General features: G+C 33.9%; 3 protein-coding genes and 1 non-coding gene across 5 annotated transcripts; 2 read left to right on the forward strand and 2 right to left on the reverse strand.

Annotated features, from left to right (window-relative positions):
- The first annotated feature begins 838 nt into the window (after positions 1-838).
- On the forward strand, positions 839-6,127 carry LOC114163192 (serine hydroxymethyltransferase 7). Its single transcript, XM_028047349.1, has 4 exons — positions 839-2,048; positions 2,995-3,397; positions 5,050-5,142; positions 5,609-6,127. The coding sequence occupies exons 1-4, from the start codon at positions 1,164-1,166 to the stop codon at positions 5,830-5,832; spliced, it is 1,605 nt and encodes a 534-aa protein (XP_027903150.1). The 5' UTR covers positions 839-1,163; the 3' UTR covers positions 5,833-6,127.
- A 950-nt stretch (positions 6,128-7,077) lies between these two features.
- LOC114163193 lies at positions 7,078-8,560 on the reverse strand. The gene is made up of 2 exons (XM_028047350.1): positions 8,204-8,560; positions 7,078-8,083 (listed from the first exon to the last, which is right to left on the reverse strand). Exons 1-2 carry the CDS (start codon positions 8,558-8,560, stop codon positions 7,475-7,477), a joined length of 966 nt encoding a protein of 321 aa, XP_027903151.1. The 3' UTR covers positions 7,078-7,474.
- An 11,684-nt stretch (positions 8,561-20,244) lies between these two features.
- LOC114164412 (RHOMBOID-like protein 8) lies at positions 20,245-24,520 on the reverse strand. Of its 2 annotated transcripts, XR_003599538.1 has the most exons (7): positions 24,058-24,520; positions 23,627-23,790; positions 22,300-22,463; positions 21,957-22,228; positions 21,700-21,826; positions 20,809-21,265; positions 20,245-20,708 (listed from the first exon to the last, which is right to left on the reverse strand). XR_003599538.1 is itself a non-coding variant. In XM_028049083.1 (6 exons), exons 1-6 carry the CDS (start codon positions 24,327-24,329, stop codon positions 21,146-21,148), a joined length of 1,119 nt encoding a protein of 372 aa, XP_027904884.1. In that variant the 5' UTR covers positions 24,330-24,520; the 3' UTR covers positions 20,799-21,145. The 2 variants fall into 2 exon arrangements, 1 of the variants encoding a protein (XP_027904884.1); XM_028049083.1 differs by lacking the exon at positions 20,245-20,708 and having other exon boundaries at positions 20,799-21,265.
- Positions 24,477-24,548, forward strand: TRNAW-CCA. Its single transcript has one exon. It is a non-coding gene; the product is annotated as a tRNA-Trp (tRNA).
- The last annotated feature ends 106 nt before the right edge of the window (positions 24,549-24,654 follow it).

The following is a 24,654-nucleotide window of genomic DNA, read 5'->3' on the forward strand; positions in this document are numbered from 1 at the left end:
TCGCCAATTCGATTTGAACCCTAACTTCACGACAATGCCTCTCACTCGAACACCAACTTCTAATTCGTTCCCAAATCGCGTCCCCTTTTAATTTTCAATTTCATTTTTCGAAACACAGTTCCACATCACACACATGATAATGCCACGTAATATTTTTTTCCCACTTAAGTAGTCAACATGGTCAGACGTTAAGTCATTTAACGGAGTCAACTAAAAGGGACCAAATTGATGTAAATTAACTAATTTGGGTACTAAATAGATGTAAAGTTAAAAGCGGGTACCATTTAGACACATTGAAACGAAACTGGGTACGTTGCGAATAATTATACATATAATAAAAGAGGTACCAACACAGCTAAAATATGATTAAAATTAAAATATATTTTCAATGAGTCTCTTTTAAGCACCGGTTGACAGAACAGAAGGCTTGGCAACCATTAATGGTTGAACCATGGTCAACTTCAACATAGCCAAGTTATTACAACTGTTGCCTAAACAGATGTCATTTGCATGGACATTATGATTCTTTAAAGCCAATGGTTCACATTTTATAAGACAAAAAAATGGTTACCGAAAGTCACGAAAAATTAAAAAGGTAATCAGCGGAAAAATAGGAAAGAATATTAACAAATAGTTGGAGGACAATCTTGTAAATAGTTGACCACAATCCACAAGAACATGTCAAGTGAACCTAGACATCATTGCGTCCAGGTGTGGAATCAGATGGTCCCATAAAACATTCATTGTATTTGTTACTATATTAAGTATTGTAATTAAGGTTAATGTGCTGCTTATGTTGATTTAATAGTTCCAAATTTCATTTTCCACGTTGAATTCCTTCATTGCTCCATCCGCATGGCCTTAACACTCTGCTCTCTCCTTAATCTCATCCAGGTTCATCCACCTTCCCTTCTTTATCTATCTTTCTTTCTTCTATTCATTCTCTCATCTCACACGCACAATTTTCATCTTTCACACTCTCTCTCCCAAATGCGTTCACTTTCTACACCAACACTCTTTTTATCATTCCCCTGTTTTTTCGCCTCCCCTGTTCCTCTGTTCCCCTGTTCTTGTTCTTGTTCTTGTCATACCAACCCATAGCCTCAATTCTTGTCAAAACACAAACTTTACCCTTTCCCATTTTGTCATTTCGGATTTAACCCATGGAACCGGGTCTCTCTCTCGGGTTGAGCGCGTCGTCGACCGCGGCTCCTCTCAGCGACACCTCTGTGCCGTGGCGGTTTCGACACCTCAAAGAAGAAGAAGAAGAGGATGAAAACAACGGTGAGACTATTAACTTCATGGACCAGCGCGTGAAGAGGAAGATAGAAGGACATCAACAACCCTGTTTTCCTTCGAAGCGTGTGGCGATGGATTCCTCGGTGGGATGGTGGAACCAGCCTCTGGAAGTGGCGGACCCCGAGATTTTCGACATCATGGAGAAAGAAAAAGGAAGACAGTTCAAGGGAATAGAGTTGATTGCTTCGGAGAACTTCGTGTGCAGGGCAGTGATGGAAGCTTTAGGAAGCCATTTAAGCAATAAATATTCTGAGGGAATGCCTGGGGCCAAGTACTATACAGGAAATCAGTACATTGATGAGATTGAGCTTCTATGTTGTCAGCGTGCGTTGTCGGCCTTTGACCTTCACCCTAACAATTGGGGTGTTAATGTTCAACCTTATTCTTGTACTTCTGCTAATTTTGCTGTGTACACTGGGATTTTGCATCCCGGGGATAGGATTATGGGTATGGATTCAGCCTCTGGGGGGCATTTGAGTCATGGGTATTATACTCAAGGGGGTAAGAAGGTTTCTGCTGCTTCTATTTTCTTCGAGACTTTGCCTTATAAGGTTAATCCTCAGAGTGGTTACATAGACTACGATAAGCTTGAGGAGAAAGCGATGGATTTTAGGCCTAAGATACTTATCTGCGGTGGGAGTTCGTACCCCAGGGAATGGGATTATGCGAGGTTCAGGCAGGTTGCTGACAAGTGTGGGGCAGTGTTGATGTGTGACATGGCGCATATCAGTGGTCTTGTGGCAGCTAAGGTGCTTTTTCTGTCTTTTCTCTTGTTTCTGTTATTATTGATTTCATGATTGTTTACGAATTTGAAAGGTGAGTGGAGTTCTGATTTGGTTTCTTTGGAGGGTAGAGGTAGTTGTTTTGTATGCTTTAGAACTAATGGGATAGAGTTGTGTGAAACAGTTTAGCTTCCCTTAGTCCTGTACTATGAATCAAACTCTTCAGATAGAGTTTCTATACTCCTGTACTATTTTGCGCACGTACTGGAAATGAATTTGACTCCTCTAATGTGAAGGATGGTGTGTCAGAGATATATAGCGCAGTTACAAGTATTAACAAGAAAATCTACCATGAGATTGTGATTGCATACATGCTTATATATAAAGACTATGATATTGTTAGAATCTCAAATGATGATTTTTAAATTAAAGTATTGTACTCTTTGTTTTAGAGAGAGCTGAATCCACTAGCAATATGATCTAATGCAGTCTCGTATGCAGATTGCTCTTTAATTGTAGGCTTGTAGCAGCAAATAGGACACACCAAAAGAAAAAATTACCTCCTCTGTATTTGCTTTTTCCCCTATCCTCCCCTGAATATTTTATGCTTGAAATTTGATGAAACTACTATTGTGAATGGAAGTTCTACAGGAAATCATATAATTGTTTTCATTGATCACACTGAACTTACCTCTAGCATGTTTGATATGGTGTGATTGATGTAACCTATCTCTAACAGTTAGACAAGGTTTTTTTTTTCATTAATCACCTCTGTATATGTTCTGGGTGGAAGTCAAATTGCTTGTGTGGACCTCAAAATATGCATCGATTAAAATTGTGTTTCTAATTTTGGTTCAATTTTTCTCATATATAATGTATTCATGTGTGTTAACTCTACTGTAGTTTGACCTTCCTTCATTTCTTAAATGGTGGTGTCAAAAGTTTTTAAGTATATTAACAGTGGCTTTTACAGGAAGTGGTTAGTCCATTTGATTACTGTGATATTGTTACCTCGACTACTCACAAAAGTCTCCGAGGTCCAAGGGGAGGTATCATCTTTTATAGAAGGGGGCCAAAACAGAGGAGGCAAGGTTTTGTGCTGAATCATGGAGACGATAGTAATTATGATTTTGAGGAGAAAATAAACTTTGCTTTGTACCCATCATTACAAGGAGGCCCTCATAATAATCATATTGCTGCTCTTGCCATAGCTTTAAAACAAGTTGCAACTCCAGAGTACAAAGGGTACATGCAGCAGGTGAAGAGAAATGCGCAGGCATTAGCATCTGCCTTGTTGAGAAGAAATTTCAGATTGGTGACAGGTGGGACCGACAATCATCTTTTGCTATGGGATCTAACAGCACTTGGTTTAATTGGTAATTCTTTTCTCCCTGTCTTTTTTCATACATTATGTTAAAATTAAAACTGAATTTGGAATTAATATTTTCCTGTTAATAATAATGAGTTATTACTTTAGCGTACTGGTGTCTGGAGATGGGAAATCATGCTAGGACAGGAGTTGCTTAAATGTCATGATTTTGTCCCTAACAATTTGTATGCTTATCTTACTTGGACATGTTATGTGTTTCGATGCAAGATAATCTTAATTCAAATTATTATTTTATAAAAAATCACAGGAGTCATAAAATAAAATGTTTTCATTCAGCTACCATGTTGTTTAAACATGTCAGTATCACTCTTCTCCCCTTGATGATTGATTTCTAGTGCATAACCATTAGGTTCTTTCAAAATTTTGAACATAAAACAAAAGTGAACACAGCCCACCTTTTGTTGTTACTTGTAATGTGTTGAGCTGGACATCAAACTTCATATGTGCTTTGGATGAATGGATTGGATACTTAGTTTCTTCAGTTAGGAGGTATTTCCTAATTTAATCTCCTAAGTTTCTGTCACAGTAACTAAGATAGATTAGGATAATGTTTAAGACTTACGGATGAGTTAAGGCCAAGAGACTTGATGGGTTAAAACCTTAAGATGAAAAATATGTATGAAGAGGGTTGGTTCGTAAGTTGTACATGCATGATTCAGGAACCGGTTATATTGAAGAGAAGAAAAAAAATGGAGAAAAGGCTGATGTTCATGCGTAAGATTTCTGAATTGACCAAGGGTTAAAATGGTTGTATTAAAAATTTGTCCATTTTGAACTTATAGGGTATGCATGGTTTTTGCTATATCAGCTGCTTTGATAGGATATTTTGTCAGCGCAAGGCCATGCATAGATTTAACCCTCTATAGTGAAGCGATGTGTAAGGAGAGAAAGTAAAGGTGTTTCCACTGTAATTGATAGCTTTGAAATATCCCATAAACTTAAATTACTTTAAATTAATGGTAGCAGATAAAAAAAACTTTAAATTAATGGTTGATATACCCATACTTTCTCACCTACACATTTACTCACTTTAGAAAAGCTAACTTCGCTGTGTAAGTTTGTCCTTGTAGTTGTGAGCCATGTCTTGGCCAGGTTTAGCATATGTCAAATGAAATTGCAGCTTGAATTTAACATGGGATGTTCTCTTTGAAATTCAAGATTTTTGCTTTGGGAATATGTCTCCATTTTTTTTTTTACCTGTAACTGGATGTATGTACTGTTGAAACTCCTATGAAGTTTGGTTATGATATTTGAGCAATAAAAAAGGATATGATTAGAGGACAGGAATGGGTTGGATCATTTCAGGTTTTAAAATCACAAAGTAATGTCGAAATCTCTTGTCTATCTTATTTTTGTATGACAAATAATATCAAATAGGTGGCGATATTTAAACATGACTGCTATGTAGGAGAGGATCCATCCCATTAGGGGGACAGGCCAAAAGAAAAGAATAGAAAAGAAGGAAACATTTACTGTTTGAATTTGAATTTTAAAGATGCTAATATATGTTTTTGTTTTAACGACTATTTCAAGTTTTAGATTCCATCATGCTTGTTCTGTGTGCGCTGTTTTCTTACAACTTATATCTTTTAAATTTGACATGAATAACTCCTTATGTAATCTTACTCTGTATTACAGACAGAAACTATGAAAAGGTCTGCGAGGCGTGTCACATCACTCTCAATAAATGTGCCATTTATGGTTCCATTTCTCCTGGAGGAGTGAGAATTGGTGAGTACCTCTCTTAAAGTACGAACTTCTAAAGTTATGGTATTAGTATAACACACTATAGTTTCAATCTACTTAGTATCTCCGTTTGAGTGTTCAATATCATATTTTTGTTTAGCATTTAAGTGTTCATGGTCCATGCTTGTTACTCTGCTTATGACTGTTTTAAGAAGCGCAATACTTCCATGAGAACACTAAATCGTAATCAATTCTGGTTAGCTCCGGCTTCCACATATTCAATTTATAGTCCTTCAAATATTATATTTTCGAGGAAATTGATTGGCAGAAAGAAAGAAATGCGCATTTATCATGTCTATTGTCTATCACTTCCTCGTCCGCGAGAGGATAAAGTCACATTTTTTTTTTGTGTACTTAAAGCCAATTGCATTGCTATTGCTGCTAAAACGTACTACTTTTGGGCTTTCTCCATTATGTTTTTATTTTCTAAGTTCCTTTCATTGGAATTTAGGTACTCCTGCAATGACATCAAGAGGCTGTTTTGAGGAAGATTTTGAGACCATAGCTGATTTTCTTCTGAGGGCAGCTCAGATTACCAGCATGGTGCAAAGGGAACATGGGAAATCATGTAAAGATTTTCTGAAGGGTCTTGAGAATAATAAAGATATTTCTGAGCTCAGAAATCGGGTTGAGTCATTCAGTTCTCAGTTTGCAATGCCAGGATTCGATACGTGATTTGAAATCGTAGACATGTATTGCATAGTTATGTCGCGTCTTGGCTTATACCATCTTTTGAATTTTCTTTGCATAGTGAACATAGGTTTTTTCCTTGTTATTGTATCTATAAAATTAGTAGTCAGCTTCTGTAAATTACGTATGCAACTGGAAGTCATATCCTCATACAGATACCATACATTAACAACACTTCACATTTACGGACCTTGAGATTGAAGAAATTGTTCCCCCTTTGTTCATGAAGAAACTCCATTAATGTTAAAAGGAAATTACATTGCTCGTGAATTATTTTACAGTCTGTCATTGAATATGGTTTTGAATGTTAGTCCTGTTTATGGAGGGTGATGTATAGATTAAAATATGGGAACAGTACGTAATATCTGAGCAGCAAAGATTAATGAGAAGCTGTGATTTGAGTGTACAGTAAGCACTGTACGTTTAACCAATGCTTTAAACACAAAATCTGCTCGTCTGGCATGAGGCATGCTGGATCATATCCAATATATATATATATTACTCTTGTGTTTGTTGTTTTGTCTGTGTCTTGTGTGTGCACTTTAAATGTTATTTTATTTATTGTTTGGTTTTAAAGCATCATTCATGTGGAACCCTTGTGAGGAGGCAAGGCATGAATTTGCGGCAAGGGACAAAAAGCATGAGATACGGTTAGAAGTGAGAAAGTGACCGCTGAAATTTTTGTAGCATATTAAACACCCCAAGACCCCAAAAAGGGGAGGTTGAAAATTTTTGAAACAGAACAAAATTGTGAGAGAGAGAAATAGTTGTCAGGAGGCAATGGGAGAATGTGGTGAGATGAAGTTTTCATCATCATCACCTCCATTGCTTTCAAAGTGAACCGAATCAGACAAAAGCTTCCCAAGAGCAAAAGAAGCTGCCTTTTGACGATAAAGCAGTCCAGGAATCTCAGAGTGCTTCTTTTCTCTACAGTCCTAAACCTCCCTTTCCATTATTCTTTCAGGACTATAACCGAATGATTAGTCATTTTCCGTGCCAACCAAAACTCTTCTTTCAAATTCAATCTTAAATACAAGAAAAAGATCATAATAATCACTGCTAAAGAAAACTATTTTTAAATTATAACATACACACTGTCACTGTGTGCAGTTATCAGTGTCTAACTTTCTCTTTTTTTAACCTTTTCTTGTTCCCCTTCTTTTCTTTGCTGCAATTAGAGGAGAATAGAAGTTTCTTTTCTCTCCCAAATAATTTTACTATCTTATTATCTCTAATGCAAGAAGAATAGTAATTTCATTCATTAACCCGTATGTGAATGTTGTTTTCAAACCCAGAACCACATTCAATTCGAGAGAACCTTCTTTACATGCTTCTGCGGGTAAGAAAAAGACTTGGCAGTGGCACCCCATTTTCAAATACGGTAACTGTAGAAAACAAAAGAAAGACCCCAAGTGATAATAGTAATAATAATATTAATAATAATAAAATTATAAAAAAAGGGTTAATAAAAAGTACAACAACCCCATCAACTATTCCTCTCTACCTTGTCTTTGTTTCTATTTTCTTTTTTTTTGTTCTGTTTTTTGTTTTTTCCTTGCAGGCAAACAGATACCTACTGGCTATTTGAATTCCTGAATTCTCCTCCAAATCTGTTTGAGTGACTCAGTTACCTATGACTGCAAAAGTCCAACAACCTCTTCCTCCCTTCAACAATCTCGTCAAAGAAATCATCAAGCTGAGCAACAATGTTGTCTGCCCCAGATCTGAGAACCCCAAAACACGCTCTCACATTCTCCACTCTCTCCCTGATAGCAACCTCACTCTCCCACTCCACTCCCTGCGACCCTCTCCTCTCCAACTCCCCCCTCAGCTCCTCCATCGCCACCTTCGACCTCCGAAACTCGTGCAGCAGCATCCCCTGCGCGCCACCCATGTGCCCGATCTCCGCCGCCACCCGCTGCTGCAACCTCGCCGTCGACATCATGAACGCCGATCCCAGAAACAAACACCCCTCGTAACCGCCTAGCACGAAATCCGAGGACTCCCCCCAACAGTAAACCAGCCCGTACAGCAGAATCATGAGCAGCAACGAACTCACGTTCCTCATTGCGTACAGCACCCCTCTGAACCCGTTGAACCCGTTCAGCTTCGACTCGATCGACACCCTCTCCTCGAACCGCAGCGACAGGGGCTGAATCCGCGTCTCCATCAACGCCCTATTCTCCTCCTCCAACCCCACCGCCTCTCTCCGGCACCCCGATATCGCCCTCATAACCTGTTCCAAAAAAAAATCCCACCTTTAACAGAACATTCTAATTGCCTTCAAAATGTCGCCGAAAAAAAACAAACACCGGAACATGATAACAGGAAGCGAAAATTGAAAACGGGCGCTGACCTGGCGAGAGAGTTGGGGGGTGATGTGGCGGTGTGAATCGAGGGAGGCGGTGATGGTGAGCGCGGCGGAGTAGTAGTTTTCTATGCCGGAAATGCCTGACTTGATGACGTGGCAGGCTTCCCAGAGTTTGGAGCTTTCGTCCATGTACTCGTCTAGCCACTTGTCGCCGACGGGAAGATGGAGTTTTTGTACGAGAAGGGTCAATTGGGTGTGGAAGGATCGAAGGAGAGAGAGTGTTCTTTGGATGAATTGGATTGACATGAAGTTGGTGGTGAGGAACACCCGCTCTAGATCGTCGATTCCTCGCGTGAGGAACGAGTAGAACCCGTTGACGGAGTTGGTGGAGGAGGGATCCATTTTAACTTTGGAATTATCAATGAATGGGAAAAGATAAGAATAAGAAAAAGAAGAAGAAGAAGAAGAAGAATAATGAGAAGTGGAGGGGAGAGGTGGATGTGGAATCGGGGTAGATATTTAAATTGAGAGAGAGTGGAAGAAGAAGAGGAGGCATAAGAGGGGAATGGAAAGGAAAGAGGACCCAAAAAGTGAAAAGAATGGAAGAATGGAATATCTTGGAAGCTCAGGTTTCTAAGGTTGAAAAGGATTGTTGGGAGCAATGATGGGTGTTTCCTACAGAGGGGAAAGGATGATTGGTAATATGCCATTTTCATTGTTTAATGGACACAAAGCAACACACCAGGTAAAAATTAAATTAAATCAAATCAAATCAAAATAAAACCCTTTCCAATCTCTAAACAAAAGAATAAATATCAACATGAGAAAGATGGTTTGCAAAGAGGTCGGAAGTGAGTGAGATTTTGATATTTTATTGGTAAACAGTGAGGAAGATTGAGATTTTGGTTTGACTGGATTGACCGAGTTGTTTGTCTAAACACGAGTTTTGCGTTCCATACAGGTCATGTTTTTGTTTTGAGTGGTGTTTGGCTTCTTCTTTCCTCAATTTCTTCCTCGAGCTATGAAATGTGGTGCCTCTTGTTCAACTCTTTTCTATTGAAATTTGGGGTTTTTGTTTTTCCTAGACTACATTGTTCTGTTGGTTTTCCAAAAAGAAGAACTGCTTGTACTTATGTGTTTCGTAATCTTCTACCATACATAAAAATCAGTCTTTTGAGGCCATAAGTGCTCTTTACCACTTTTCATTATAGTTACTACTACTATACTACGAGTATTTCATTTCACTACCTTAGTTTTATGACAAAAAATAATGATGCTTCCTCACACTTTCCTCTTAATCCGAACGCTAATTCCAAAGCTGCTTAATCCAAATCTACTACTAGGAGGCATTGATTGAGTAGGCCTTACTACCCATCAAGAGACAGATGTATGGGTATAAAAAAGGGAAAAGATTTCGAGCTGCATAGCTTCATCATTGTTCAGTATTGCAACTGGGTCCCATTATATGTGCATCATACCGAATGGGTTTGAATTGATTGATCGTATTTAGTCACTAATTGAACAACACCAAATGCTTCTTTTCCTTTATTCTATTGCCAAATTCTTATTTTATCTACGTATAAAATACCCTAATTCTTATTTTACATATTTTAATTTTGCTATGGGGAATGGGGACCATTACCCAGCAATCTAAATTATGCATTGGGTAATGTAACATCTTATTAAATTTGTTTGAGAGGAGTGCTCGTGGGTTTTCGGAGAATGGGACATCTTAGAAGCATGTTGGTCTTCAAAGATTTCATTGGAGATAGGTAAAGAAGAGATTGCACAAGAAATAACACTAATATGGACACCCCTCACAACAAACCTAGCTTACCTAAACATGACCTCACAAAGGGTACCCCTTTTTTATTTTCTTATACACTAAGGACTCATTTTGTTTTCAATGATTTTATACAACTTGATGTATGAAGATGAATGAGCTTGTCACTTGTAAATTCTCATGTCTACGTTCGAATCAACAAAATTCCTAAGAATGTCTAAAACATTCCAAAACAATATGCTAGAATCCGTATATATTACAAATGTGATCATTTCTTATATAATAATGATGTCGGAATAAAATGAGTGGACATTTAATCTTAAAGAACTGTTTTTCTTTTATTGAAATTAATTTTCTCTCTATTTAAGGTCTAGAGACCAGTCAATTTGTAAAATTGAATGTTTACATATCTTTTCTACATGATAGAAGATGTATTATTACGTCAATAAGTGATTTATGTACGTAACCATGACATTAATAAAATTCTTTAATTATGAATTAAAAAGGAGTGAAGGATTCATATCACAATTTTATAAGTCACCTTATAACTCCTATCTATTAGCAAGTATAATATAATTTGTTTGTTTGTGTATGAGTAAATACAATATAATTTATATAAAATACTTTCATATATTTTACAAATAATATTGTCAAACACATAGAATATATCTTTCCTATAGAAGTTATAAGGAACAAAAAAGAATCCAAAACATACTTTAACTACTTAAACTTAAGAAAAGATTTTTGTCAATGTCATTTGGTCAAACATTAAAATGGTGATTCCAAAAATTAAGATTTTTTTTTTTTTTTTTATGTTTAAGATCGTTGTGGTGTGGCCAAATATATGTAAATGGCTTATCTCAGCCTAATCATAGAACAAAAATATTAACTTAAAATACATAAGATTATATATATATATATATATATATATATATATATATATATATATATATGAGGTTTTTTTATTAAATTGGTTATTTGAAATTATAGTGGGTGTTCTTGCTAGTAAAAAGTGTGTGATTTGGACAAACTAGATCATTAATTTGTGAATAAAACTGAAGAAAGATTCGTGCAGAAGATTCTCCAATACTTAAATCATTAAGAACATAAGAAAATATAAATATAAAAGAGTATATGAAATTGAAAGTAAGTTCTCCATATGAGAATACATCAAGTTTATATCAATTATAAAATTTAGTAAGATTTGTAATTGTTCTTACCAGAAAGACTAGAGTATAATCAGTTAGAGCATTCAAAGTGTTATGTCTTCTCTCTCTGTCCTACGTCCCTCTTTATCCTGTATAGGGATAGCAAAATACTCGTTTATAAACAAGTTTTATATGTGTATCATACCACCCGTACTTGTGGGGATCAATTACCTGCAAAAAATTAAAATTAAAATTTAATTCATATTTTATTAAGTTAAATTTATTTATATTTTATTAGATTAAACTTAAATTTTAATTTAATTTAATTTATTTTTTATTTTTATTTTTTTATAATTTCATAAAATTTATAAAATATATATTTTAAATATTCGCATGTACTCACAGGTACATGCGCGTTTAAAAAAAAAAAACTGCAAGTATTTTTCAAACGAGGACAGGTAAAGGGACGAATAGCAAGTGATTTTTTTTGCGGGTCAGGTAACGCATACTATCTGTGCATGACCCCGGCCCCTTACCATCCCTAATCTCGGCTTCTTGTTTCTCATCTTCTTTGTCCCCTTAACGTCTCATTATTATTCTCCTTTAATACCCATAATTCATTATTTGACATGTTTCTTTAATCTCCTCTTTCACCGTTATATAAATTTTAAGTCGAGTCTATTTTCTTTTCTAATAAAATATTTGATTTGATGTTGAGCCGATTGGTTAAACTTATCACCAAAATAACAAATTATCCTCATAATTGTATTATATTTATTTAATATTATTTTCCGAGTCTAAAAAAGAAAGTAAAATTGGTGAATATTATAAAATATAAGCTATGGGAGAGGAGTGACGTTTAGGGTCCCAAAAATGAAAAGGAAAAGAAGGTGGTGGTAGTAGAGTAGTAGTAGCGAGAAGCAGGAAGTGTAAAGGGGAGAGCGTATTAAAGGATACTAAACCAAAATTAAAGAAGGTTCCCATTCTTGCGTGCGAAACAAAAGAAGAGAGGAGAATCCAAAACAGTGCTTAGTCAAAAGGAGTAGTTGTGGATATAATAGGATCCCATTGTTTCTTCCTCTATGGAAAACCTTCCATTTCCTCAATCAGATAACACCAAACACCTACGATCCATGTGAGAATCAATCAAAATAACTTAAAACAACAAACCCTACTACTACTTATTACCATTGCTTTAAGTGTCCCATGCTTCAAGGAATACCCAACCAAATTTATTTAACCACTATTTCACAATATTCTCTTCCATCTTCTCATTTTTTTCAACATGTGTTGCCATCTTATGCGTCTGGGTCCCTTCATTCACCCAAAGTAAACACATTCCACGGTTGGATTTCAGTGTCCAAATCTCTTTCATCTTCATCATCATTTTTACCCACAAACTCTCAATGCTCCATATCTTCAAACAATACAAAATCATACACATCAATTATTGTTTACACGAAAAATAATTGAGTCTTTTGAGAGAAAACACCGGACGATACAACGTACGAATGAACACAAATCCAATCCACACTAAGAAATTGACATTACTTTGACAAAAAATCTTAAAATGATGAATTTATGGTCTTCATTGTTATATAGTGTCTAACTTTTTTATTTTTACTCAATGTAAAACTTAGACTCATGTTTAAATTCTAAAGAAATTCGGTCGTCAAATTTAATTTTATAAACAATTATAAAAATGTAATTAAGTTCTTTTATAAACTATTTGAACCATAGAGAATGTGGTGTAGCTAGGTAACCCTAACCCTACAGGTTGGTTATGACATTAATTCCCAATTTAATTGAGTTTGGAGGGGACCACTGATACTTTATTTTTTTCATTCTTCTTTGTCTTAAATTCTGACAAGAGAATTTCTACAAAAGCCGACTTTCGTTTAGGACAAAAGGATATAGCAAAGCAACCCTAAAATGCCTGCAATTTTGTGCTTCTGCATTACTTTCAACTATTTATATAGATAAGCATAGCATAATGTGGGTGTTCATTAATGACTCCGATTTCTGATAAATTATTCTCTAATTTTCTGTTTTCTTTTTCCTGCACATGCTGCTCGTGGGAATATCGTTGTTCTATTGTGACGTGATTTCGTTTTGGACTCATTCATTAACTAGTGTTTATGATAGAGATCAATTTCCCAAAAAACGATACAACTTAATTCAGTTACAGGTTAAACTTTAAAATATTTAAATCCAAGTTGTAAGAAAACTACACAAATCCAGCCTTCTTTTTGAAATAAGATTTGGTTTTAATTTGTTAAGTTAGCCAGAATTTTGAATATTTAAGCGCTGCAAGTTACTTCGAGGTCCAATATTACCTTTCTATATAAAACAGTGCTTTAACTTAAAATAACTTGATAATAAGATTCATTATTTTTTTTAAATCTTCCTAAAATAAGTTAATAGAACTAAATTTACAAGTCAGAACAAACTATGGTTTGAAAGCATGAAGCCACCTATAATACCTAATAACAAATAATGTATTATATATATATATATATATATATATATATATATATATATATTCTAAAAATATAAAATCAAATTCACATATATACTTATACTTATGTACATCCATATATTGACAAGTTACCACTTTAATATATGTTGGAAAACATGTTTGGTACGTTAAAATTGTTTTAAAAGAACTATATTAATTTATTTCTTAAGTTTAGACACAAGAGTATTTTAAGTTTCGAATAAAAAGAAATTTTAATTTTTCGTCAAAACTTATAACTAAAAACATATTTAACATTTTATTTACATGATGATATTTGTGTGATAAATATATGGTTTTACCATTCTTGTATATTTATAAACACTATAAAATTTTTTTTGAATAATGATCAATTTTAGTGATTAAAAACATTAGTCACTATACTGAACAATTTATATAGCACTTATAAACTAAAAATTATTATAACTAAAATAACTTCTATTATAAACAAAAAATAAAAAATGGTTTCTAAATTGATAACTAAAATCATTTTTATTATGAATTAGTTTCTAAATTGGTCATTAGATATCAAGATTTTAAGGATCAAAGAAATTAGTCTCTAAACGTATTTTTTGTCACTAAAATTAGTTAAAACTTAAGAATTTTCTTGTGACAAAATTTGATATTTTATTTTATATTATTTTTCAAATTTTTTTCGTATATAAATGCAGTGAATAGTAACTTATTAACTTTAAGTTTCAAGTTTTCCGTTTTAATCATTATCATTATACTTTTACAAAATCCTAATTTTTTTATAAAATATTTAATTTTAGAATGAAATATTTGTAGATGACTTTATTAATTTATTTTAATTTTGTACTAAGTCATATGTAACCTAAGTCTTATTTGGGTTAGTCTCCAACTATTCAAGTCCATCCTATGTTAGAATTAATTGACGAATTAATTCTATTAGTGACTCATTTGAAATATTATGATGGACTCAACTGTGATTTAATAAAAATATAAAGACTTATTAGTTATTATTATGGGAAGTGATAATAAAATAAAATAAAGATAAAGATAAAATAAAAACCAACTTGATGGACGTTGGTTTATAAAAGGAATTGGGGTTCTGTCTCTGGCCATAAGGTTCTTTTCACAGAATTTGATATAATTTGGATTGGTCAATCAATTGGAAGATTCCCTAAAAGAATGATACTTCTTAGAATTAGATACCAGTTCTTTTATCAATTGCAAAATCTATCTAGTTTGAACACTTTCAAAAAATTATCTTAAAAGAAATAAAAGAGGGGTTCATTGGACTAAACAAAAAGAAGAAAGAGGATGAATAAGTATGTGAATACCTTTCAATTAGTCCTTCTCCTGTGTTCTTATCCGAACAGATAAAGAATTGTAGGAGCGAATTATTAATATAATTCGAAAAAGGAAGTCCACATATGTATTTTTATCTTCAAGAACGTGAGAAAAGAGAAAGAAATGAAAAGAGATAGATTGGGAAACGGTGGTTGAAGAGCACACAAGATTATAAATTGAAGAACGCATATTCACAGAATCTCTCATGGATCAAGATTAGTGTTCTATTATGATTTATCGTGTGAGAATTATAAATCTTAAAGATCCTTAATTAATTTTACATCCTATACACAAAAGACTTATTGAGCTAGGATAACAACTAAAAAATAATTATTTATTTTTATAATACTTCTTTATTATTCCTTTTCATATTATTTTATGTATATATTAAGTGTACCAAAACATGATATTATCTCAAAGCAAAAGTATATATTAAGTGTACCAAAACACTGATTTCTTTTTAAACTAAACGCAGTAAAATACTATTACAGTAATAAAGCCAATAACACTTGTATTTCAAAACAAATTTATTACAAAACAATGATTGAATGGATGAATTACGGAAGGGAAAAAAAAATTAACGTTACACAATTATAAATTTGCACTTGATATCTTTGCAATTGATGAAAAGGGTTAAGAAAAGAAGATGGGTAAATTATATTAAGTTATAATGAAAAAAATAAAGCTTACTTAAGTTGTTATAATTTCTAGAAATAAAGTAGTAAAAATATAATTTCAAAGCTTATAACTAAATTTAATAAAACAATATGTTTTTATTTGTCAAAGACCCATATTATTATTTATATAAATATATTAACCTAGTAGATTTTAGTTAATTTTTTTAAAAAACAAATAGGAGTAGAAGGATTGAAAATGAAATTGAATGAGAGGTTGTTTATGCACTCATGCTAAAACTGGGTCGAAGTTGTTTTCATGATTGTTAATGATTTTTGTTTAGGTTGGTCGAAAAAGAAAAGAAAAGCCAAAATGATTACTTGAGGGGAAAATAGATTGAGTAGGCAACTGATAATAGGAGCTTGACACCTCCCTTTGCAGCACCATCAAATCATCATTCTTCATCAACTATTATTACCTTCTTCAACAAACTAATTACGATACATGTACACCATAATCTATACATTATCAACAATCATCTCTTCATAAACAGTCCTTTTTTTACACCATTGTTAACTTTCAAGTAAAGTAACGTTGCAGAACTTCAAAATGTTGATGTTATTATCACAAACATACCATTGACACTGATGTAATGTGAAATTAATTAACGAGATAATTAAGTTATTTCATTCATATAAAATTCATACAATTGTATCTTAGGTGAGTTCACAATCATATAAAATTATATCATTTATGTTTAACAAAATATATGTTATCAGGGGAGCACAACACGCTAACAAGCCACCAAAATAACAAATAACTTACCCAAAAACCGAACTAGGTTGTGATAGTTTATAACCCTAACGAGGATATTAAGGTGGTGGGAACTTGTAATATAAGACTGGGTGTGGTGTACCAATGATTATTTTCTTCTACTTCAAACCAAGTCATGTCCTTTGTATAACCAAGCCAAGAGGGTGTAAAGGGAATTGAAGCATTAAGCAGCACTTTAATCGCACCATTAATGGTCTCAAAGATAATTTATTGTATAATTTAGGATTTAATCTACTCTTTATATGACCAATCTGTTTTCGATCACAATCTAATAGAAAAAAGATAGTATCTCCAAGTTGAGATTTTGAACATGTTTATCAAAGAGTATAGAGTTGAAATTGAAGTTTGATCATAGGTAATTCATATAAGTTAATAGTTAGAGATTTCATGTAATAACTTGATTATGTAGGGAATATTAAGTCTACTTCTAGCAATTAAGTTAGACTTAAAAATGTATTTAGTAATGTAATATCAATTTATTTTAGTAAAATTTATTTCGTCCATTATGTAATAATCATGAAACTACTCTTAAATTATTTAGTCCTCAAATATGGATAGGTATATTGATGGATTAAATATGTTTTGTTCCTAAATTATTATTGAAAAATTGTGTTTAATTTCTAAACCAAGTTATTATTAAGTATCTAAATGTTCTAGTTTATCAAGGTTAATGTAAAAATCCATTCCTAACAATTAACATGTGAAATTTATATTTTAGTTCAATATGAAACTCAACTTATCTTATCACATGAAAACATTTATTTTTGAAAAGATATTTTACATTGACTTTCATAATATATAAAGATCAAATAAATATATTTAAATTAATTTTAAATTATTATTATTATTATTAGAAATTTAAATAGAAGTAAAAAGCCTTTTTATCATGAAATGAGAAAATTGAGTGACAAAAATGGATTTTCAATTGCGCAAAATCTAGGTCTTTAACTTAGTTTACTAATACTTTTGCAAATCTTCAATTTGGCCTTTATAAATCATGAAAAAAACAATGAAATATATTTTAATAAATTAAGAAAAAACGACAAAATATATTAAAGGTGGAATATTGAATTATAATGAAATTATCAAACACACATATAAATAAATAAATAAAGTTCTTAACGTGTTCTTATGAAGTTTATATTGATTTTGGATTACTTAATTTTTTAAAATTAATTTTACGTAATATTTAACTGGTTTCCCATATTTTCAGTTTAATTCACTCGCTTTTCTTTTTCAATATGTTGTGGGGCATTTGGTAGCATGATTAAATTTTGACATAAGTACTTGAAATAAGATTCGAATTTTCGAACTTCGAGTCATAAGTGCTTCCAAATGTACTTTAGCATTTATTCATCACATGACTCATTCTAATATAGCATTAAATTGTCAAATTAAATAAAATTATTTAAACTTTGATATTTTTTAAATGAAATAATCATAATTGATAAAGGGCAATTTTGTATTTGTAGGAGGAAGAGGTTCTCCCACTACTAACTTATCACAAACACGAGAAACTTATTCCCAATCCCCTTTGAGAAAAGGAAAAAAGAATTCTAAAGGTAAGTTAAAGGTATAATATGTAGCAAACATTATGGGCAGTCAGGACCCACAAACTAAACAACTCCATCATAATTATATTCTCAACCTTCTAAAGTAAATATTTCTTTTTGGGCCACCTAATCACTTTATTATATATAAATATATAAACTTCTCTTCATATTTTCATTCAGAAAAAAACTGTTTAAATTAATAAAAACAAAAATAAATATTGGGCAGCCAATCATGTACTGCAATTATTTGAGTGATTTTTTCTTCTATAGGCCTAAATTGTTAACCCTGATAAAAAAAATGGTACATAATTAAAGAAATTGAAACGAATAATTTTTTAAAATATTTGGTATTTATTTTAAATCTCTAAAATTAATTTATTTTTTCTAGGATTTAAATGATAGCATAAAATATGTTTAGAAATTATAAAAAATTCGGAGATTTATCAAAAATTTTCTTTAGGATGGAATAACATGTATTAAATGTTAAGAAATGGATACTAAATTTAAATCAATCTTATAAAAGCGTTTATTTAGTAAATTTGTACGAAATCATTTTATTTTTAAAATTTGGGAGAAGTTTGGATTCAACTTTTTCATTAACATTTTAGAGATATAAAATAGGTTTGGAAGTGACGATAGAAGAGATTGTAGGTTCAATTCCTTCCACTAACAAAATACTAACCATTAATATTTATCGATAAAAAAATCAAATCAAATTTATACTCAGTTGTATATTACGAAGCGGTGTTATTTCTGGTAGATATGAGTTCTTTAAGGATATATTTGAGGAAGCGAGGGTCACCGTTTATTGAATTATCAAAGTGGGAAAAAAAATGAAAAGAGATATAGCGTGAGAGATGCATGATACGTAATGAAATGCTTTATTTATTGTTGTTAAAGGGGAAGGATGATGAAATGGGAGTAATTTTGTTGTCCAATATGTTTGTTTTTGATTAGTTGAATAGTTATGAAAGAGAGAGTGGGAGGCATAGAGATTGGAGAAGATTAAAGAGAGGGATAACTGTGCGGAAACACGTCCACTATGATCTACCTCTCATGGCTTCCCAAGCATATACGTAAAATTCCATCATTTCCACACCTTTGAAGTAGCATCTAGTTGATATCTATGGCTCACTTTGTGTGTGTGTGGGACAAGTTTTGCCTGTGTGCTTGAGAACGCGTGTGAGACACAAGAGAAGCAAAAGGGAATGGACTCGTTCAGGGTCAACCAATTGCCATATTTCTTGTTAAGAAACAAGTAAAAGGGTTTGAAATTATTATATGTGAGGAAAGGACCCAATCATAAAATATTTTAGTGTATGTGTATATCATAGGATAGGGTCCTGTGATGATATAGCCTATTGCCATGTTTGACTAACACTGATGGTGAAAGGTTGTGAAATTCTTTTTTCTTTTGGGTTCACCCACTTGAGAATGCCCACTATTGTTATCTTTTTCCATCCCTTAAAAAAGGGAGGGTTGGGTTCTATAAATTATAATTATTTCAATTTTGGGGAAAAGCTTAAAACCATCAAGAAGGCATTTATGGTAATGCGAGGAATGGTAGTGCTGACAGGCTCTGTGAATGCGGCAACATAGGGAGCCTTTTTATGTGGAACTGCCCTTTTTCATGATTGTGATTCTGATAGCAATGTGATTAGATTTTACTACCTTCAACTTCCTTTACCTCATAATATATATATGTGGCACGTTCATGAGAAGATGCCACATGTCGCAAAAACTAATGGTTGTGACCGAATGGTGCTTGTGACTTGTGGAGGTGCGTGCTTTAGTTATCACTCAGAAGGAGGAGGGTCAACTTGGATGGATCACACTGCACTTGATGTTGACAAGGAGGGACCCAACCATTGTTGGATAATCAAACTTCCAATGTGGCCTTTTTACGTGCCTAAAATATTGACCTTTCTTACAGGGTGGCTTTGGGACAAGTGCTTTTAGATAAGTGGCAAGTTAGTTTAGTTCAGAGCTTAGACCCATCAAACAAACTTGTTTGGATTTTCCACTCAAAATTTAACGGATCAATTGAAAAGGAGGAGCAACCATACCAACCAGCTGGTTCAGTGCATAAGATAAAAAGTGGGTATTGAGTGGGCTAGAAAGGACTGCTACCACCATATAATGCACAATTCTTGTATCGACCACACATATAAATGCACAGTCCAAGTATTTGTGGGGATATGAATGGATTTTGCTTGAGGTACACTAGTCCAGTGTGTATATTTTCCTAGCCGACAGTACCACGGACCAATGAAAAGGACTTGAATTTTTCGGCCAAATTTCAAATTGTATTTTTTAAAGTGGAGTCCTGCAACTGTTTTATTTTATATTCTAAAATTCAGAAGTACACCAAAAAAAGAAAAGAAAAGAAAGTGGCAGCTTGTTATCTTTCCCATATTTTCTGCCACGTCTCTTTTAAGTTGATTCTTCTGCTTGGTTGGTTTGGCGATGAGTACGATGTACAAGACTTATCCGTTTAGTATATGGATCTAGAGTTTGCTCAGAAGGCTTCGGCATTTGAATGCTCAGAAACTTTGAATCCAGTGCAATTGGGTAGGGTTAGGCCCACACTGTGGATTGTTAAGTCTCAGTGCACTCATTTTATAGACCGTGGCTTGATGGTCCTTAACTGTGAATGCGGGTGGCGGCGGCGGGAGCATACTCAGTAACAGCTCACAGGTCACAGATGCACCCTCAATGTAATTATGCTATTACGGCGGAAGTTAGATACTACAGAGTTATACATAACAGCCAAGCCGAAATTCAGGGACTGCAAAAGTGGTTCCAAGTGTCAGCTGTCACTCAGATTTAAAATATATAGCAGGATGAAAATGACTGCATTCAATAACAGGAAAAGGAGTAAAACTAACCGTAATGAAACACTTATATATCTGATTATTAGAAACAGCAATCAAGAAATGTTTTTTTTTTTTTCACAACTTCAATTTTCTACCAGCATGAAAAGGATTCATCTTGCCCAGGGACTACAAATTTTACACCCAGGTGGTATTGTGGTATTTACAACCAAAGACATGCTCCGCAAACTGTTGCATCAATTTGGGTCAAATCAAACACCTCGAGCTTCTAATTATACTCTATTTCTTTCTTTACATTCAGAAAAAGGATACGACAACTTGTTAAGATATAAGCTATCCAGAATTTCCTGGTAATTCGGGGCTAAAAGAATCATTGAAACAATTTGTCCCGTCAGCAAATCAGATTGCACAAATCATTCATCCTTGCCCGAGAAATGTTGGTAAAAGGATAGACCCTGAAGTTGCCATTCCCGATACAGGTCATTGTCAGCTGAGCATTGCTCACCATTGTCTGCAGTTAGATAGCATATACCCAGCATTAGCATGAAGCCTTACTTTTCAGGAAATAACAGCTTCCCCTAACTTTATATTTAATATAAATATTGGGGGCACAGGTAAGTAATAAATAGCTACTTCATCGCAAAAAGTTCGATTCAGCGCGTCTCTGTTAGTGAGTTGGCATTCCCTTTTGGTTTAATTCTATTTAACTTTTTTGCGGTACGTGATCACCTAGCAATAATGTTAACAAAACAACAATTGAATTCTCTATTCATAAGAATTTGGTAAATAATGGAGAAATAGTATTGGAATTCCGTTTGTAACAATTCGTTCTGGTCTTGGTATACTGTTTGATACGAAGTTGGAACAGACAATCCATCAAGGTGAAAAATATGTTGTTCGGAATTTTTAATTTGGGAAATGCCAGAAGTAAGTTGTATACGGTACCTCACAAGAGGCTTCTGTGTCTTGGCAGTGCCAGCTTGTAAAAGGGATACAGTCGACATATGGACACCATGTGCAATAACTGTTGATGTTGATTCCATGAAGAACTACCACAAGACAACCAGCCAATCTACGAATAGAAGAAGCTTCTCATCAAAGATTTGACGCATGCCATAAAGCAGAAGTTATAGAAGACAGCTAGCCATGCAAATTAAAAAATAACGACAAATAATTACAAACAAGAGGAAAAAACAACATACAATAGGCCGAAGAGGATAAGAGAAACAATCCTGAGAACCGGTCTGTCCAGCTTTTTCTTCAACTTTAAGTTGATGTAACTTTTGACCCCATACTCAACAAGACCACCTTTATTTGGAGCTACTGGTTGGAGCTGAGGGCTGAGTAGAAAAACAGATCCAAGAAGGAATCCTGATATAAAACCTCCAATGCTGGCAAAATTGTCTACATAAGGCAGAAAACCAAGGACGAAGTTGCACACAAACACAAAGACTAATGTTGCTATTGCCGAAATCTGTAACCAACCAATAAAATTGATTAGTAGCAGAACAGTGAGAAAAAGTAACCAAAGGGAAAAAGACAGGCCTTATTGGTATGATATTTCCAGTTCCAAACAAGTTCGGAAAGCAATGTTCCCAGCAATCCATATAAAGCACCGGAAGCACCAACAGCAGGGGTGTTTCGGAGAAAAAGAGAAGCCACCAAGCCTCCCACAAAAGCTGACAATGCATAGATTATACCAATTCTTACTGCAAAACAAAAGGAAACGTTCACAAATTAGTACGTTGTGAAAATCTCAAAATCGATTTTTAAAACATTTTAATTTTTATAATTGTTCTTAATATGGGTTTTACTCAGCATAGTTTAAACCGTTGGTTTTGAGTCTCTTGTTTCGAAACTATAAATTAAAAATTGATTCCTAGGGACTAAATTCAAAACGTGACCATGATGATCAGGATTAACTTTATACAATATAAGCAAAAGCACTTTACACTACACTTTCAAAACATAAGAATCACAACTAAAATTTCAAAAAACCTAAGACATAAAACTAAACTATTATAATTATGAGAATTAGGAACTATAATGGGGTTCACTTTTTTACACAGGGAGTGTTAAGATTTCACAGAACTAACAAAAGAATACTTTTACACAGGGAGTGTTAAGAATTAGGAACTATAATGGAGTTCACTAACAAGAAATAACACAGGAAGTGTTAAGATTTCACAGACCTAACAAAAGAATATTTTTACACAGGGAGTGTTAAGAATTAGGAACTATAATGGAGTTCACTAACAAGTACACTAATAATGGAGTTCACTATAATTAAGACCCAGTAAAAGTCTCAGACACTAACAAGTGTTAAGATTTCACAGACCTAACAAAAGAATATTTTTACACAGGGAGTGTTAAGAATTAGGAACTATAATGGAGTTCACTAACAAGTTCACTAATAATGGAGTTCACTATAATTAAGACCCAGTAAAAGTCTTAGACACTAACAAGAGATAAAACTAAACTAATAAAATTATAAGAATTAGGAAATATAAATTAACGGAGTTCACTTTTTTACACAGGGAGTGTTAAGATTTCACAGAACTAACGAAAGAATATTTTACAAGAATTTTAAAATAATTATTAAAAAATAATTCATGTAGCGTACACATTAATTTGTGACTAGTCAAAAGTGTATGTTTGATCAAACTCAAAGGCACAGTTTCACAGTGTTCTTTGTTATTTCGGGAAATTACAGATAAATATAGCATTGCAGTGGTGTTATGATCCCAGACACTCAGCAAATCTTAGACACCGAAGAAAATTGTGGCGGCGAACCAATTTTTCGAAGCATTCACTAAAATAGATAGGCGAAATAGAAATGTGACGAGAGAGAAGAAAATAAAAACAGAATTACTGGGTCCAAATTCGCGCTCTAGGCGCACTCCCACGTAGACGATACTCGAGAGATTGAGAAGCAAGTGGAAGAGTCCACCATGCAAAAATGGAAATGTGAAAAGACGCCAAGTTTGGTGCTGCTCTGTCAAAAGGCTCCATCGAAGAGCTCCCATTTCATCTAACCTGCACTCACAACACCACATTACTCATCCTTCAAACTGCACACTGTCGTAATAACACCACCTTTCAACTCCAATAGGTCAACATTTATTTCTCAAACCAGACTCCAAACTGAATAAATCAATCAATCTTCAAACGTAAATCTATTAATAATAATAATGAATAGATCTCGTGATAGTGAAACCCTAAACCGAAGAAACTAATTCAATTACCAATAAGCAAAGTTATGAGTAAGTTTGTTTAATTAAGGCAAGGAATATGGAGACTGACTTGGACTGAGAAGGACCTAGGAGTGGATTCTCGGGGAGAGGCTGGAAGGAGAACCTTCCGAGGGTTTGCAGAAGGCAATCTCCGTGAGAATTGGTCCAGCAATCGTTGACGAGCATGGTTGCGATGAAAACTCCGATTTGGATTATCACGAACACTGAAACCACCCACGTGTCGCCGCCTCGCCGCCGTCCTCCTTTTGATTTCATCAACGGTATCCTTGCGTCCGGCGCAGGAGACAGCTTCACGTCGATACGTTCCAAACTTTCCGCCATCAATAAAAGTCTTCAAGATTCTATCTCAGAGAGAGGGGAGAAACAGTAGATTAGTTCGTTGAGTTTGGCGGGAAACAAAACAACCTTTCTTCTGTTGTGATTTGTATTTAAAGACCATATTGTTATTGTGAGAATAACCTCACATCCGGATCCGTGGCGCAATGGTAGCGCGTCTGACTCCAGATCAGAAGGTTGCGTGTTCGATTCACGTCGGGTTCAAGTTCCCGATCCGGAGCTACCGTCGCTTTTTTATTTTTTTTTTTACTTACGTTTATATTTTAATACAAATTAAGAAGTAGTTTACTATTTTACCCTTTCAGCGTAA

The sequence above is a fragment of the Vigna unguiculata genome, chromosome 9 (assembly GCF_004118075.2).
Source record: "Vigna unguiculata cultivar IT97K-499-35 chromosome 9, ASM411807v1, whole genome shotgun sequence".
In the NCBI taxonomy this organism is placed as follows: Eukaryota; Viridiplantae; Streptophyta; class Magnoliopsida; order Fabales; family Fabaceae; genus Vigna; species Vigna unguiculata.

Coding starts and splice junctions, on each gene's coding strand:
- LOC114164412 (XM_028049083.1), bottom strand. CDS start 24,329: ATGGCGGAAAGTTTGGAACGTATCGACGTGAAGCTGTCTCCTGCGCCG. Junction 23,791..24,057: donor CTAGGTCCTTCTCAGTCCAA/GTCAGTCTCCAT, acceptor TTGTGAGTGCAG/GTTAGATGAAATGGGAGCTC. Junction 21,827..21,956: donor CTTATCCTCTTCGGCCTATT/GTATGTTGTTTT, acceptor TTCTATTCGTAG/ATTGGCTGGTTGTCTTGTGG.
- LOC114163193 (XM_028047350.1), bottom strand. CDS start 8,560: ATGGATCCCTCCTCCACCAACTCCGTCAACGGGTTCTACTCGTTCCTC. Junction 8,084..8,203: donor CCCCCCAACTCTCTCGCCAG/GTCAGCGCCCGT, acceptor TTTTTGGAACAG/GTTATGAGGGCGATATCGGG.
- LOC114163192 (XM_028047349.1), top strand. CDS start 1,164: ATGGAACCGGGTCTCTCTCTCGGGTTGAGCGCGTCGTCGACCGCGGCT. Junction 2,049..2,994: donor GTGGTCTTGTGGCAGCTAAG/GTGCTTTTTCTG, acceptor TGGCTTTTACAG/GAAGTGGTTAGTCCATTTGA. Junction 3,398..5,049: donor AACAGCACTTGGTTTAATTG/GTAATTCTTTTC, acceptor TCTGTATTACAG/ACAGAAACTATGAAAAGGTC.